At 24.3% G+C, this 16,791-nt stretch overlaps 3 protein-coding genes across 3 annotated transcripts in view; 2 read left to right on the plus strand and 1 right to left on the minus strand.

The window, feature by feature from the left end:
- Window positions 1–1,702: 1,702 nt before the first annotated feature.
- LOAG_06700 (hypothetical protein) lies at window positions 1,703–1,858 on the minus strand (the record flags this gene model as incomplete). The annotated part of the gene is made up of 1 exon (XM_003142236.2): window positions 1,703–1,858. The coding sequence occupies one exon, from the start codon at window positions 1,856–1,858 to the stop codon at window positions 1,703–1,705; it is 156 nt and encodes a 51-aa protein (XP_003142284.2).
- Window positions 1,859–6,033: 4,175 nt separating this feature from the next.
- On the plus strand, window positions 6,034–8,809 carry LOAG_06701 (hypothetical protein; the record flags this gene model as incomplete). Its single annotated transcript, XM_020447219.1, has 5 exons — window positions 6,034–6,227; window positions 6,861–7,667; window positions 7,911–8,031; window positions 8,378–8,458; window positions 8,780–8,809. 5 exons carry the CDS (start codon window positions 6,034–6,036, stop codon window positions 8,807–8,809), a joined length of 1,233 nt encoding a protein of 410 aa, XP_020302528.1.
- Window positions 8,810–15,423: 6,614 nt separating this feature from the next.
- LOAG_13692 (hypothetical protein) overlaps window positions 15,424–16,791 on the plus strand; it is a gene marked incomplete at its 5' end in the record, with an annotated part of 4,422 nt that continues 3,054 nt past the window's right edge. Inside the window, one exon of the mRNA XM_020448713.1 lies at window positions 15,424–15,602. Within this exon, the coding sequence (XP_020301165.1) occupies window positions 15,424–15,602 (179 nt within the window). The remainder of the gene's footprint in view (window positions 15,603–16,791) is intronic.

Here is a 16,791-nt window from a genome sequence, read left to right on the forward strand (position 1 = left end):
AATATTTTCATTTCTCAATTGAATTGTCATATCATTTTTGAGCTAACAAACTAAAATCTCCGCTATGTGTTCTGAATTTTTCTTCTTTATTCCAAAGTAATCTGTCTGCAACTGCGAATTAATGAATTGCAATCTAAAATGCATTTTAAGAATCTTAACATTTCTCCATATGGAAATTCACCCATTCTTAATTTTATATATTTGCTTGCATCAAAATATTTTAAAATGTCATCTGCTTATATCCTATTTAAAAAAAAATATTTTAAAATGTCCAAAGTATTTTAAAAAAATTTGAAAATGTTTTCAGCAATTTTTGTTTGAAAGCAAAATTTTTTCGACACATATTTAAATATGAGCATTAATATTGGAAAATTTTGTTAATGTCTGTCGGATAGTATGGTTGAACTTAGTTCATTGTGGATTCATTGTGATTATTCCACTCATCTGAATGGGTAAAAAAGATAATTGCTGGTATTTGGCTAAGTCTTCTTCATTTGTCATTGGTCTTTTTTTTTACCTTTTGGTTAGTCGAAAACAGTTGAATAGTTTTGATCGTTTTGATAGAATGTAAAGTTTTATTTTCATCCTCATAATTTAGAAATCGAATTTGACAAAGCGATCAGGTTTTCATGAATAAATAATCACGAAATGAGGCATTCAAAGTCCGCTATTTTTGTTCCAATCAGAGTCTTTTTTTCGGGTCTGTTCATTTTCTTTAATTAAAAAGAAATTAATTAAATGTGGTGGGATTAATATTCCTTCTTGTAAATTACTCTCCATGCTTCATTTGCCATTACTTCAGCTAATTATACTGCTACTCATTTCGTTCGCTTTTTATAAAGTTATATTTTACTCTATAATTTTCTGTGACTTTCCTGGCGACAAATCATAAAGTAAATTAAAAGGAAAAACTTTACATAGAGCTAATAATTAGACTACTACTAGGATGACTACTACTATAACAACCTCGTAAGTAGGGGAAATCCGTCAATAAAAAAAAAAAACGAATAAAAATAGGTCATTTGATATGTATATCTTCTAGTACGATGATAGGAAATGTTTAGTTGATATTTACTCAGTATCATATTGGAATTAAGATACATAGAATAATCGAATACATAGAATAGAATGATAGAATAATTGGATGAAACATTTTTCCTAAAAGTTTCTCTGAGCGTTCTTTATTTCCTCACCAAATTTAATTAGTGAAGTTTAATTAAGGTTCAATTAAGTGTTGTTAACTATTTTATGTACAGCTTATAGTTATGGTTTTGATTTCGCATGACTGTCAATTCTCAATATTCATAGTTTAGTTGAGAGCATGGTTCGTGGAGTATTACTTGAAGGAAGAGCGAAATTAGATGAATAGGACTGAGAATATCGGTAAAATGCTATGAATTCATAAATTATAATAATAGAGGGAAGAATATTTTTATTAAACAAAAACAAAAAAGAATTTTTTTTGAAATGAAGTCTAACCACCATAGGAATAATTTTCTAATTGTTTTTGCAAATTTGATAATTGCGAACTTCAAATGCAATAATTAAAAATCTTCAAAAAGAAAGAAAGAAAATTTAATATCACTTTTCGAAAACTATGAAAGCTAATATTAATATCAAGTGTCAATAAAAATATCGCAAACTTTGAATTACATTTGTAATTACAATAGGGGTATTTGTATTGATAAAAGATTATCATATATCAGTTTGTTGTCAAAATTCTCAAGAAGCGATAAAGGAAGCAGTCAACGAAGCTGTCACAACAATCAATATCCACAAAATGTCTCTTGAATGAAACAATCGTTTTAGACCAGTTATTCTCATCCGGTGATCCGCGGTCTGCGATGGACGACGGCATTATGAGATGAAAACAGATAGGGACCGTTATCAGTATCTAATAAATTAACACAACAGAAGCTTGATTAAAGTTTACTTTTAAATTAATTAAATTTATTATTTTTAAATCTTGTAACTCCAAAATGTTGGTCAAGGAAAGGATGAGAAGCGCAAGTAATGTTTTGGACATTGGATAAAGTTAATAATACTACAAAAGTTGACAGCCAATATGAACAGAAGAAAATTTTCACATATCTAAATAAAAGTAATTAGAACTTATCACGCATTTTTTTATCACATTTTTTTATCAACTTATCACACACAAATTTTCACATATCTAAATAAAAGTAATTAGAACTTATCACGCATATTACGGATACCTGTAATTCAAACAAATTTTTGATTGTGAGCCAAATATCCGAAATTCCATTTTCTACAATCAGTAAAATGCATGTTTGTAGAAACAAGCTTTAATTTTAAAACAACACCAAATGCTAATTCTACTTGATATTATTCAGTTTTTAAATCTCTCGTTCTTCTTAATTTCTTCTTAAAATAAACTTACTTATGCAATAATGTTGATATGACTTGCAATCTGAAAAATGCAAGCAAAAAAAAATTTCAGGCAGTACAATGATAATTTACTGGATAAAACTCAAAAATCGGCAAATAATAAGTTGGTGTGTGATAAGGATAAGTGATTGATTGCAAAGATTGTCACCATTTGTGACAGAATATTTGCGACATTTGTGACACGAATCAGTACATTGCTAACAATACTGCGTATTTACTTGCGACATTTGTGACACGAATCAGTACATTGCTAACAATACTGCGTATTTACTTCACTGTTATGCTTTCAAAGACAATGTTATCTAAACAATTTTTCTCTGAAATGTTTATTTTCATTATAAATTCAAAAAATGCTGAAAAAAAGATCCGTAAATTATATTAATTTTCGGTGCTTGAAGTATATTATTGCATTCAATTATTGATAAAATTTTCTTTCATTTTATTTCACTTTTTTTTAACTTGTCATATGAAGTGTTGTTAGCAATTGGTAATAACCTTCATTAATTGATTTAATTTGGCTTGGTTTCTAATCAGTTTATCAAACAGATTCAAAATAAATAAATTTACAATGTCAAATAATAAATTTACAATGTCAAATAATCAAACTCCAATCAAATTTTTTTTTTGTAAAATGTAATGATGGTGAAATTGGAAAAATGATCACAAAAAATAGGATGATGAAATTGCAAAATGCCTGAATGCGATAGTTAAATTTTTCTTTTGTCTTTCTTTTTTCACTTCTAACTTCTAACAATTTCAATTTTTTCCAGCTCATCCATATTTTCCAAGTGGAAAAATAGCTTCGTTTGAACATTTTTTATAGAAATGTAAATTGCCATAGTAAAATTAAAAATGTATTCAAATGAATACATTCATTAGAAGGTTGTCAAATGTTTTGCTTGTCGATAAATGAAAACAAGCGATCCGATCTGTTCAATTATGATTTCTGTACTGATATGTTTTATGAAATATGATAAATTGCCATATAATATCACTGATATATTTTCAAATTGGAATTTTGCACTATGCTAATTTTTTCCACATCGTCATATGCTTGATCAGAATTTAATTAAATTAAAATAAAACAAAACTCATTCGTCACAAGAAAGTAGTAATAGTGATAATTTGGAAATGCTAATGATAATTGGAACTTAATAATATCAAAATGAATGGCGATGATAATATTATCTAACAATCTTTCTTGAATTGTTTATTTTCGTCATAAATTCAGATGCCAGTTTTATTTATTTATAATTTCAATTTTCGAATAAATCATTTCCGAAATAGTTCATATTTTACTATATTATAATATCAAAAATTCGTAGATTTTCACTGTAATCATTTCAATCGGAATTTGGAATTTTTATCATCAATCATTCTATTTTATATTTATTTGAACCTTTTCTATTATTGTATTCAAAAAATGATTAGTTTTAATATTTAGTATATCCATCTCATTATATTTAATTTTGAATATATTTCATATTAATATATTTTTTTTTAATGCAATATATTTACTAATATATTTTATTTCCATATGTTCAATGGAATCTTTCACTAATTAAGCTATATTTTGTTACATATTAATGGTTTATTCGAATGGCTTATTCAAAAATTATCTTATTGAAATTATTTTTTCTTATTATACATTCACATCTAATATTATGCATTTTCCTGTAACAAATTTAAAATTTTCATTAAATTTAGAACTTCATTTTTTTCAAATCAAATTTCACTTTATTGGTGATGAATTTCCCTTTTCATATAATCAAAATTGTTCAAGTCAAAACTAAAATATTTGAAATTTTCAAAATATTGAAAGCTTTTATTAAATTCAAAATTTCAAATTTTCATCATATTAAATTTAAAATTTCATCTTTATCAATCCAATCATATTAATCTTAACCTGTGCATAATAAAATGAGCAATTTAAACGCATATATTTATTCAATATTTGAACATCTAATAGATATCCTTCTATAAGATGTAGAATAAATGTTAATTAGGAAAACAGGAAATTTTACTAAAACATATATATCACCATTGAAATGTAGTCGTATTTACAAAGATAAAAAGTTTTATTAAACGATTTATCTTCTATTTTTCTTCCCTTCGGCTATTTTATTCTTCCTTTTTCAATCAAATATTGTCACCTTATAATTATCCTTAATTTACATTTTATTATTAGAACTTATGATATTGTTAATAATCGGAAAGTTACGATTATTGCCATTTCTTAAATTCCATTCATTTGCAGTGATCTTCTTTGCATATATATAGATTATTAATTCCTTCGTTCTAAGCTGATTATCAATCCTTGTTTGAAGGAATGAAGCTTTCAACTAATCACTTTTATCAATACCATCCATTGTTGTATTCATCATGGTTCTAATAACCTCATTAATATTCATTTTTATGTAAGTTTGTTAAATTAACTCACTTTAGTTGATTATGAACGATACCTTTTTCTTTAAGTGTTATGATAAAGTTCAATTCGAAATTTTTTTTTTAACATTTGATCATTAAATGATGAAAATGAATTAAATAGGTATTGAAAAGTAAAAAAAGTAATAGAAATAATTAAATGGATTTATTTGATATTTTGTTGATAATATATACATGTTAAAGATATGCAAATACACAGGAATTATCCGTAATATTTTTTCGTTACTAATTGGCACTTAAATTAATAAATTTTGGTATTACTGACATAATTCTTGTGCTACTTAATATCAATTAATAAAGAGTCGATAATATAAGGCTAACAAATTAGGGGCTGAAATAAAATCCATTAGTATATAGCAATATCTTTGACATAATTGTTAACTGGATCGAATTAAAAATTAAAAATTTCCCAGTTTTTGTTTTAAGCACTTGGTTTCGATTAGCACCAGCTACGGTATTGGAATGCTTCAAATACTATCCAAATTATTATCTTGGTAAAAGTGGAAATTTGGTTGTTGTAAATATTTCCAGTGTTAATTCCTGTCTGGATCATTGCTTAAAGGTTGTTATATTTTAATGTTTAGTTTTAAAAATTGATTTATTATTATTCTATTGATCTTTTTTTTAAATTCTTGATTCATAATATCTGACTTAAATTATGCAAATTATTTTATTAATTTTGATACTTAATATTGAATAGAAAAAGTTTCTTTTTATTTCTCTGTGTGAAATAATATTTTTGAAATATTTTCTTTAGTTCAATTCAACATTTCATCCTTTTTTTAAAACATAAGTTAAATGTTTATTTTCAGTCACAATTACTTTATGAATTCATTTGTCGATCAGCTATGGTAAATAAAATACAGAGAGAATGTATATTAAGTAAATGGAGTCCAGATTTGGCCGCATTTAGCAGATATCAATCAAAGATTGTATATACCATTTTTTATCAAAATATTTGCTTACCTCCATGGAATCAGGTTATTTAAAATGATAATAATATCTGATAATACATCAAATTACTATACAAAATGAATGTTTTTTTTCAAAATAATTGAATTTGAAATTTAATTTCAAAATTTAATAAATAACACATTTGTAATAATCATCATAGATAAGTCATAAATTATAATTTAGATTCAAAATTTTACAATTGCACCACCCAGAACAACATTTCCAATGCCAATTTCAAATACACGATTACCTTTACCGAATTCTATCAATAATATGAACAAAAATTATAAATCAATAAATAATGCACATGATATTACTGTTAATCCTGAAAATAAGAAGAAATCATCATTTGAAATGGCACTTGATAATGCACGACATGTTCCACCACCAAATACTATCAATCCAATTATCATCCATAGGTTTGGTTTTTATTTATAAAGTAATTTAAATTTTATCTAAATTTAAATTGATAATTGGTTTAACTTTTGATATATTTAAAAAACAAAAATTGTTATAAATTTTCTTTTTCATACAATTAAAATTTTTATTTAAGTTGAAATTGATAAATAATATCCTTTTACATTTCAAATTTTTATTTAAGGTCAAAATTAGCAATTAATTTCCGTTTAATACTTTTTGAATTATTTAAGTTAAAATTGATAATTATTTTCCTTCCAAGGAAGTTTTCCATTTCTTGTACAAAAAAAAAAAAGGAAAAAATAATAGCGCAAATGCATATCCAATCAAGGATAAGGGATAATCAATTAAATTATGCTAATTAACATTTCAAAATGTCAACAATTAATGCTTCCTAATAATTGCATCATTACTCATAGAATTATTATCTAATGATATTATTAGAAAAAAAATCTATTTAGTTAGTATAACAATACAGTTTTATTATTTGACTAATATTTAATGAAGTTTAATGTATGAATGAAATGGAAGAATTAAATGAATAATAATCAAAACTTAATTATTCATTTAATATCCAATTACTTTTTTACCCAGGATAAACTGTACTTTATATAACAATTTAAATAATTTACTAGGTTTGTCAAATCTACCGGAACTACTATACCACCAGATCAAAAAACAACCTCATATTATATTAATTATGATGATGAAGGAAGCAACAGTAATGGCGATAATAAAGATTGTGACAATAATAATAACAATAATCATGGTGATGATATTAATGATGGTGGCAACAACAATAATAGTGATAATGGTGACGATGATGATGACGATGATGGTGATGATGATAACGATAACATTTATAATAATAATGAATACGACGACAATGAAGAAAGTAGTGATTTAACATCACATGATGAATATCATACTACTGCTAATAAAGATATTGCTTATCGTATTGCTGCCAGTCTGTTAACACCGGTAAGAACGATAAAAAGTGCTGCTATTAGACCGGGTCCGGTATCTACTCATCGTAATTTTCAACAACGTTCGGAAGCACCGATTGCTAAAGTTACTTCTACCGTCTTATATCCTCCAACAACTATTATCACTTCTTCTACTAGTGATATAATAAATGATAATATTATTACGATTATGATTACTGCTACTACTGCTACCACTATCACTACAACAATAACAACAACAACTACTACTACTACTACTGCAACAACAACTATCACTTCTAAATTGCAATTTATTCCTGTTCCTATTAATATGTTAGTTCCGGAATGGAATACAACCATAAAAGATTCAAAATTATCAATTCAACATAAAAATTACACTCTTAACATTGGAATTATTGAGCAAGATCCAAACAATCGACAAATGATACGTAATGGATTAATTAAAGAACTCAAATGTTTTCATTACTTTGCTAATAAGTTCGTTTTCATTAAATTAATATTTTCTGTAGTAAATTTCAGTAATACTTTATTCAATTTTTATTTTTTTTTTTTTTGCCTGTTGTAAGAGGAAATTCGATTCGAGTAATATTTGAGTAATATTGCGGTTAATAGATGTATTATATTTTTAAGTTTTAGATGACATTGAAATTGAAAGCTATCCAATTTGTTAGGTAATAATTTTTCCTGAATTCTGACAGTTTTTCCTTCTTTTTCTTTTAGCCAATTGAATGATTATCAGCAAGAAATAATTAAGCAAATTGGTTTGCAAGATTGTTTGCATAACTGCATTTTGCGTACCGCATTCTTATGTTTGAGTATTAATTACAATAAGCAAACTAAAGTAAGTTTAAAATTTTTCCTTTTTTTTGTTCATAAAACATTTGAAATATCAGAAATTTGCATTTGTATATACTTATATGTTTAATCATCTAACTTTTGCATACTTACTATTGTAACCTTATGCATCTTTAGAAATCATTTTATTATTATTTATTAATTGGTGTTATTTTTGTGTTAAAAAAGAAAAAAACTATTTTTGAATATATAATAGTAACTTTCCGATTATTTAACAATGACTTGTCTTTTTCTCCATAAATTCAACCATTTTTTTTTTTAAATTTTTTTCAGTGAATATTTTATTCACTCAAATAAAAAGTTATTTTAATAAGAATCAAAGATCATTTTAGGAATGTATGTTAAATGATGGCAATCGAATTATCAATAATGCTCAATTAATTCCGTCTAAATCAATAGATTATTATGAATATGTTTGTTTAAGTGCACGAAAACAAGAAACAAAACCGATAAATGCCAGTAAAATTTTTGCATATATTTTAAAAAAAAAATTTTCTTCTTTCCGATTAATTAAATTAATAGTTGTATGGATGAGAGGAAAATTAACAGTTGAAATTTTATTTCTTTCACTTTTCGATTTCTTCTAAGCAATTAACATGAATGAAATATGATTTGAGTGTTTTACCATACGATAAAAATAATAGTGAATATCTGTTACCGTTTGAATAGGTCATTCCGCGGTAACGATTGTTTTTCTTTTATTACTAAGTGAACTAATTATGGGAATGTTTTAGATAAGATTAGAAAATATTGCATCACATTGACTGAATTTTATTTAATATTTACCTATTTAATATTTGCATATAATATTTTTCTGTTTATAAAATAATCTATAAATATTTACTTATTTCTTGAAGTAAATATAATTGAAATATCCAGCATTTTGGAAAAAACGGTTATTTTTCTTTTCATAAAAATATTTAAATTGTTATAACATTTGATATCATCAATAAGTTTATCATATAAATGTGATATTATAGAAGATAAACAAAATGATATGATAATGTACCAATATTGAACTATTTATTATGATATTACTGTATTTATCTGTTTTTATCTACTTATCTATTTCTTTGGTCTGTTTAAAATTATGAAAAAATAAAGTTAGTCAAAAAATTTTATTCAAATATTTTATAGCAAAAAAAAAAAACAAGTAGTTTCTTTCCCAGAAATAAAATCTTCATATATTTTTTTTAAGAAAATATTTTAGTTAAAATTTTCCAAGATATGGTTAAATTTTCCGAAAAATGAAAAAATTTTTTCATCCATAATAGATACTGTCAATTACAATATTACCAAACTTCGAAAATGCTTTTCGATATGTGAAAATGCTGTACTGTATGCATTAAATGGTCTTATTGTCGACAATATTTATACGCCATGTAAGTTAATTAAATAGAATTTATAAACAAGGATATTATTTGTTTGGCATAATTTATTAATTGTTTTAAATTTCAAATTCAAAAATTCCAATTTGCTAATTGAATTTTTATTTTAAAATCAATTAATTTTTGAGATATTTTTTGGAATTAGCATTTATAGCCATTAATAGAAGTATATTATCATAAAAGAGAAAATTAAGAATGAGAAAACCAATATTTCGAGAAGCTGGGAGCATTCCAATAGTAAAAGATAGTATGTCAAATTAAAGATAGTATGTTAAAAAAGATTTATGAAAATATCGGAATATATTGAAATCGATAAAAAAGTAATCAGTGGTTATTGATTGAATATAATAATATCAATCAATTTAATCATCTCTTAACTAAATTATATTTATGCAAAAAAAAGTGAAAAATGTTATACATAAATTCCTCATTAATTTATATATTAAATAAAATGATATCAGAAAAAAAAGAAAAGTGTAATTAAGTTGACACATTTTTAGTGGAATGCTTGATGACATGCTCTATATCACATCAAGTGTACAAGACAAAATGCTATTCAGTTAATTGGTTTAAAAATACACGAACTTGCTATCTTCATACAACTAAAAATAATATTAATGATTTGAAAATTACTACATCGTCCGATTTCTTCCTCAACAATTGCGCTGGTAATTAAATATTTGAATTCAAGAACTCTTTTTACTTGATTCTTTTTATTAAATTCAAATTATAAAGATAAAAAAATTAAATTTATCAATTTATGAAGATTTTAAGCAAGTTTTTCAAGCTTTTGAATTTTTATTTTAGGGAAAGAAACTTGTCGAGCTCGATGCATTAAGTTTTATTTTGATTTAATGAATTCTAATTCATTTTTTTCCTTTTTATATTAAAAAGTCTTATGTTCTCCGATTTATACTGTGTATTACGATAACCACGCGATAGCTACAACAATGTATTAAGATAGCTTTGTATTACGATAACCAGCATAACTATGCGTTTATTTTCAACCATGCAGATTCCACAAATTTAACGATTTATAATGTTAATCGTCTTTTTCCAAGACTTAACTTTTTGTTGATATTTCAAATGTTTTCTGTTATTTTCAAAAATTTTAAATCCTGCTCATGTAATCCTTCTAACTAGTAAATTAACCCAAACGTTTAAAAAGTATTCCAATGAAAAGAACTGATTCTAGTCCTGAAAAAAAATCATACTATCTTAAGAATTTCTAAAAAAAATGAAATGAAAAACTAAATTATTTATCAACTTTATTCTAAACTAGTATTTTTTTTCTTTTTGCTAATATTTAAATAAATTTCAGATTCTAATACGGCGCTAAATGCAGGTACTGATTGCGGAGATGACTACTGTGATTAGTGGAAAAATTAGAAGTGATAGCTAATGACGAATGATAGAAGTGGTAGTTAATTTTAAAAATTTAATTCAGCTATTAATCTTAATTTGATTTAAGCAGCAAATCCAGTCCGATTATTTAAAATAAATTTTATACAAAGTAAATTTTTGTGCAAAATTATCTAAAAATTTGCCATAAATAACAAATTTTGCATAGAAACTAAAAGGGAATGCTTTTTTTTCTTTTGCTGTTAGAATTTTTCGATTTAATCTTCGGTGAATATGTGATATATTTCCTTTTAAATGCTCAAAAAAAAAGCCTAAAATTTATTAAAATTTCTACTTGTAACAAATGTAATTACAGTACTAAATTTGATTTGCAAAAAACAAAGGTCAGAATCCATTTATGCGAAATTTTATTTCACTTTGGAACTTTTGACATTTCTTATTTATAATTGTTCGTTGGATCCAAAAATTTCAGAGGAAAAAAATTTGTGATAATGTGCGATTTTTGGAAAATCATTTTAAAAAATTAAAAAAAAATTTTTGGCGAAAAGTTCTTCAAAATCGGATCTAATAAACATTCAAATAATAGCAAAATTTATTAACTCTATCCGGTTTATTATCTTAAATGAATAATTAGTTAATCGAATTCAGTTATGAAATATTTCATTTCTCATTATATGATTGTTTACTTAAGGGAACAAAAAAATCAAATTAATTTACATGAAATAGCATATAATTCGATTGTTTTATCACATTTTTAATTGGCATGAGAAAAAAGTATTTAATGTAATGGGTAATTATAAACTTAATTACTTATATTCCTTTATATATGAAGCGAAAAGTTAACGCATAATGGTATGACGTAATGGATTATCTCACATTTTTTCTTAATCATTTAACTTATCCCAGCAGGTATTTCATTTTTGTACTTTTATTTTTCCCTTATGAAATTTGAAACTTCAATTGATTTTTCATCACTCATTCATTTTCTTCTCCTTTTTATGAATAAAAGATTAAAATTTGTTATCATTTGATGTAATTATGCATTATTTTGTAAATTATTCCGATAAAAATTGTACAATTAATGTTTTGTTTTCCTTCATTTCATCTTTTTATTGGTTAATTGATCTTTGGCTGATTAATCTTTGAACAAAGTCTTTTTTTATTTTCCTTATTTGGCTTGTTTATTTGACAATATTATTCTTGATCTATTTCATATATTCATCTTATCATATCATACTTTGATATCGGCTATTTACTGCTAATATAGGTCCTAAAAATATGAATATCTGATATTGAGTATATTTTAGTAAAAAAGATTATGACTGCAAAAATTAATTCAGTGACAAAAAAATTTTAATTTAAATAAAAAATTAAGAAAGTGAAATTAAAAGTTTTTTTTCCACAAAAATATACTACTAATATTTCATATCAAATAAATATTTTTGAATTATTACATGGGAAAAATGGTAGTTAAAAGTTTGCAAAAAGTTTTTTCAAATATCAAAGAAATTCAAAAATCGAAAATTTAAATAAAATGCCGCCTTTGGATAAAAGCGTTTGTACGATTTGATGTATGCCGAAATCAACAAATGAACAGAAAGAATATTTCTTTTGCTTTTATTCTTTAAACATTTTCTTCTCTTTCACATAAGTTTCACTGTTTATAGATTTAAAATTTTTGGTAGCAAAGAGTTGTTTGTAACAAATATTTCCAATTCTATCCTTTCGGTCATATCAAATAATGTGATTTTACAGTCATTTCTCTTGAAGATTTATATGTTTTCACTAAAATTGTTTACAGATTTAAAAAAAAAAAACGAAAAACTAAATTTAAAACAAAAAGTGAAACGAAATTCAAGGCTCATTTGTCATAAATGATTAATAAATTTGATAAAATAAATTTCAAAGTAGTAATAAAATATGGTTGATAAAGATGACAGTGATATTTTCATCCCAATATCATATATTATTCTTATTTGTTCAGTATTTTAAAAGAATATTATTGCAGTAATTTCTTCTTTTTTTTTCAATATTTACATAATACATATTTGTGCGTTATCATTGATATTCGAGCACTGTATTACTTCATTTCAAGTAATACATTTCTTCAATTTCATGTTCATACCAAATTGATATAGATTTAAGAAAAAGACACAAACTAAAATATTTAAATATAGACAAGCAAGAGATAATACAAATTTAAAAGTTTATTTAAACTTAGTTAGTTTTTTTTCTGATTATCAAATGAAAGCTTATTTAAAGTTAATTCATTTTTTGATAGGTATTCTTCCTCTTTTTTTGCTACAAAGCAATAAATAATTTCCTCAATGTTTGGCAAATTTTTCTTTTTTTAGCATTTTGAAAAATTAAATTTCGATGGGTTTAATTTATAATTCAAACATTTCAAGAAAAAACGAATGCTTTTTGCAACATTTATTACTATCTTTGATATTAAAGGAAAAATGTACATTCAAAAAAAAAAAAAACTTCAGCATTCTGCTTTATTTTAAAATTAATTAAATGCATATTTATATTAGTAAAATTCTGAAAAAATTATTTCCATCAAATTTAATTAATTTTTTTTAACAACAGTATTTCAATATTTATAAAAACTTTTTATAAAATGACATTTTAAGAGTATAACATTTTTCACAAACATTTTTAGACAGTAAGACATTTTTTTGAGAGTAAAAAATTTCACATCAATTTAGGCTTTCTAGCACATTAAAGAAATTTATGAGATCAAAAAAGAGCCAAAAAAGCCAAGTTCTGAGATGAATATTAATAACTATTTTAACTGATTAGTTTGATTAAGCATATGGATGAATTACTGATGAAAATTTATGAATAATAAAACTATTGCATATAGTTGGAGATGAGAAGTTGTAAATCTTTTGTCGGTATTTTTCATTTCATCACATTTATAGCACTCTCTCAGGATTGTAAAGTTTTTTTTCCCTCGATATCTCGGGATATCTCTACACAATATTCGGGGTATTTATGTGCAATATAAAAGCATTCGAATAAGAATATTTTCAAGCTACTCATCAATTGAAATAGTTTATCTATTAAATTTGATGCAAAAATTTGCATATCCATTGCAACTATATCACTCTCAAAAAAGAATACCTATAAATTTGTATGATGCATATATCTGTACACGTGTAACTGCGTGTGCAAGCGTGTGGATGCGTGTAGCACGTGATGAATGCATCTGATGTGTGTGTGTGGTAGGATAAAATAGGTATATTCGCAAACTACTGGCGTTAAAATATAAAAACAGAAATTAAACAAACGAAAATCGAGTCATTTTCATCCATCAATTACAATAACGAATAATAATTTTAATTTTTTCTTTATTAGTACAATAGTTATGTGATGAAGTTAATTTCATCATTTCTGAAAAATTTAAAATCAATAAAGGATAAATTTGCATAATAAAAGTTTAAGTAACAAAAAATTTTCCATTAATATAAACATATAATGTATCATTTAAGCATATATGTAATGTTATTAATTATTGCCAATTAAATAGCAATAATATTTCATAAGTAATGGTAGGAAACTGAAAGAGAAATAATAAATTGTGTCATGAATATAGGTATGAAATGAAAATTAAAGAAAAAAATTGAGGCGAATGAATAAATAAGAGTGTAAGGTTGGTTACATGTAAACATAATCTTATTATATCTAAAATATCGTACATGCAGAGATTTAAATTTTAATTTTATTATGAGTAATATTTTCAAAGTAATTAAGGATAATTGAAATGATGGTATTACTTTCTAGAATAATTAGCTTGCTCCTGCAACAATATTTTATTATTTTCTGTCGTGTTATAATTTTATAAAAAAATTAAATTAAAAATGAAGAAAAATAATTTAAGAAAGATTAAATTAATTAAACTAAAAAAAATCTAACCTTTTTTTTGTAAATTAAAAAAATTGGATTTTCTATCGTGTTATAATTTATAAAAATTAAATTAAATTAGAGTGATATTAAATAAAGTTGCAAACTAAATAAATTAAATAGATTTAAGAAATTAAAAATATATGATAATGAAAAAAATATAAATTATAAAATCAAAAAATAAATAAATAAATTTGTCGAGTTTTGATGATGTATTTCTTACAATAATGCTATGAAAGTATGAAATGATTCATTGACCATTATTTTACTATCAATTTGCTATGTCAATAAGCATATTGTTTTATTGAATAGTATACAAATAAACATTTAATCTGATGATATTTAATACATATCCTAGAAAATTGATAATCTTTTATGATGTGAATCAATTTTTCGGGTAGGTGTGGTCAAAGACTTGTGGAGGTGGGATTTGTACCGTAAGAGAGGACGATAAATAAAACATACCGCATGGGAATGAGATTTGTACCGTGAAGTATCGAAAGGTATATTGTAATGGGTTGTAATAAGTTTAGCTAAGAAATCGCGATAAGTATTTTAAGGAGAAAGATCGATACATATGTATGTATTATGATGTATGAGATCAGGATTTGTATCGTGACAATCGGGAAATGTGACATTAAAAAGCGGGGACGATGTATGTTTTGTATCGATGATTCTCGATCATTCTCGATTTGTTTTTTTCATTCCAGCAATTAATGATGATTCATGATGATGATAATAGCGATGTTTGGTGCTGCAATCGATCAATTTATCATCTTCAACTGTTTATGCTAATCCTTTACATATGCAAATTTAATGCTTTAACTATTGATGATATCAACAATGAGGATATAATGAATAAATGGGGACATCGTACACATTGCTCATGGCATTCAAGGTATGTATCAATAAATAGCTATGCTTATAATTTAAATCCATTATTTTAACCATTAAATTTAAATTAAATTCAATCATTTCAGCAGAAATAATTCACTCCAATTGATTGATTAATAAATTTAATGAAAGTTGATAATTTTTAGTTAAAATTGAAAATTTTAATTGACAAATATTTTGTTACGAAAAATTGTTCTTTTATTTTACAAGTAATGGCAGATTTTTATCCCTTAAAATGACATTAAAATGACAGTGTTTATTAAAATTGTCAATCAAAAAAAAGGATTTTTTTAGAATCAGAATTTTTGGACGATATCAATTGAAATTTCAAATTGATAAATTTATATATAAAATAAATAGACCTAAATGAGGAAAATACGTGTTTGAAAAGTAATCATTATCATTTTATCATATCAAGTATTGCTCATTCAAGTTTGAGCCGATATTTTTAATTTGAATTTACTGGTTTTACTAATAGTTAACCTAAGCAGCTGAGCTTGTGATTTTGGTACATAAACTTTGAAAAAGGATGAAATATAAAAGACCAAGTATAAATTTTAAATAAATAAGCAAATATTTGTTTTGTAAAGAGGAATTGAATACTGAATATGAAATTACCTAAGATTTAACTAATCGCTAAATGTTTTTATTTTTAATTTGTTAAAATATTTTTGAAACTATAATTGCTAAATGTTTTATTTGTAATTTGCTAAAACATTTTTGAAACGTTTTTTGAAATGAAAAATTGTTCAATGTTTTATTTTAAATTTGCTAATTTAAAGAAACTTTCAGGTATTCTAAAAGCATGCATTATTGAATCAAACATTTTAAGCAAATAAGTTTGAAACTTTTATGCTATAGGAACTTTTTCCCGTTACTTAATATCGTTCCCGATTGATTTGGTTTAGATAAGATGTAGGTTATATGGACAAGAGATGAACAAGTGTGTGAGAATCTAATGACCTTTTCGACTGATTTGTGACATTTTCTCTTTTCTTTTTTTTTGATTACAGAAGAAAGCCCAAGAAAAATTAACACTAAAATGATCGGTAAATTTTTAAACCTTTCGAAATTTCAAGAAAATAATAGATTACTTTTGGATTTTAATGGTTTGATTCAAAATTTTGGAAAAAAAAAAAGCTAAAAGTTGAAAAAGAATTTAAAAAAAAACTTTTTATAATATTTAAAAAATT

Source organism: Loa loa, assembly GCF_000183805.2.
Source record: "Loa loa unplaced genomic scaffold supercont3.269, whole genome shotgun sequence".
NCBI classification, from domain to species: Eukaryota; Metazoa; Nematoda; class Chromadorea; order Rhabditida; family Onchocercidae; genus Loa; species Loa loa.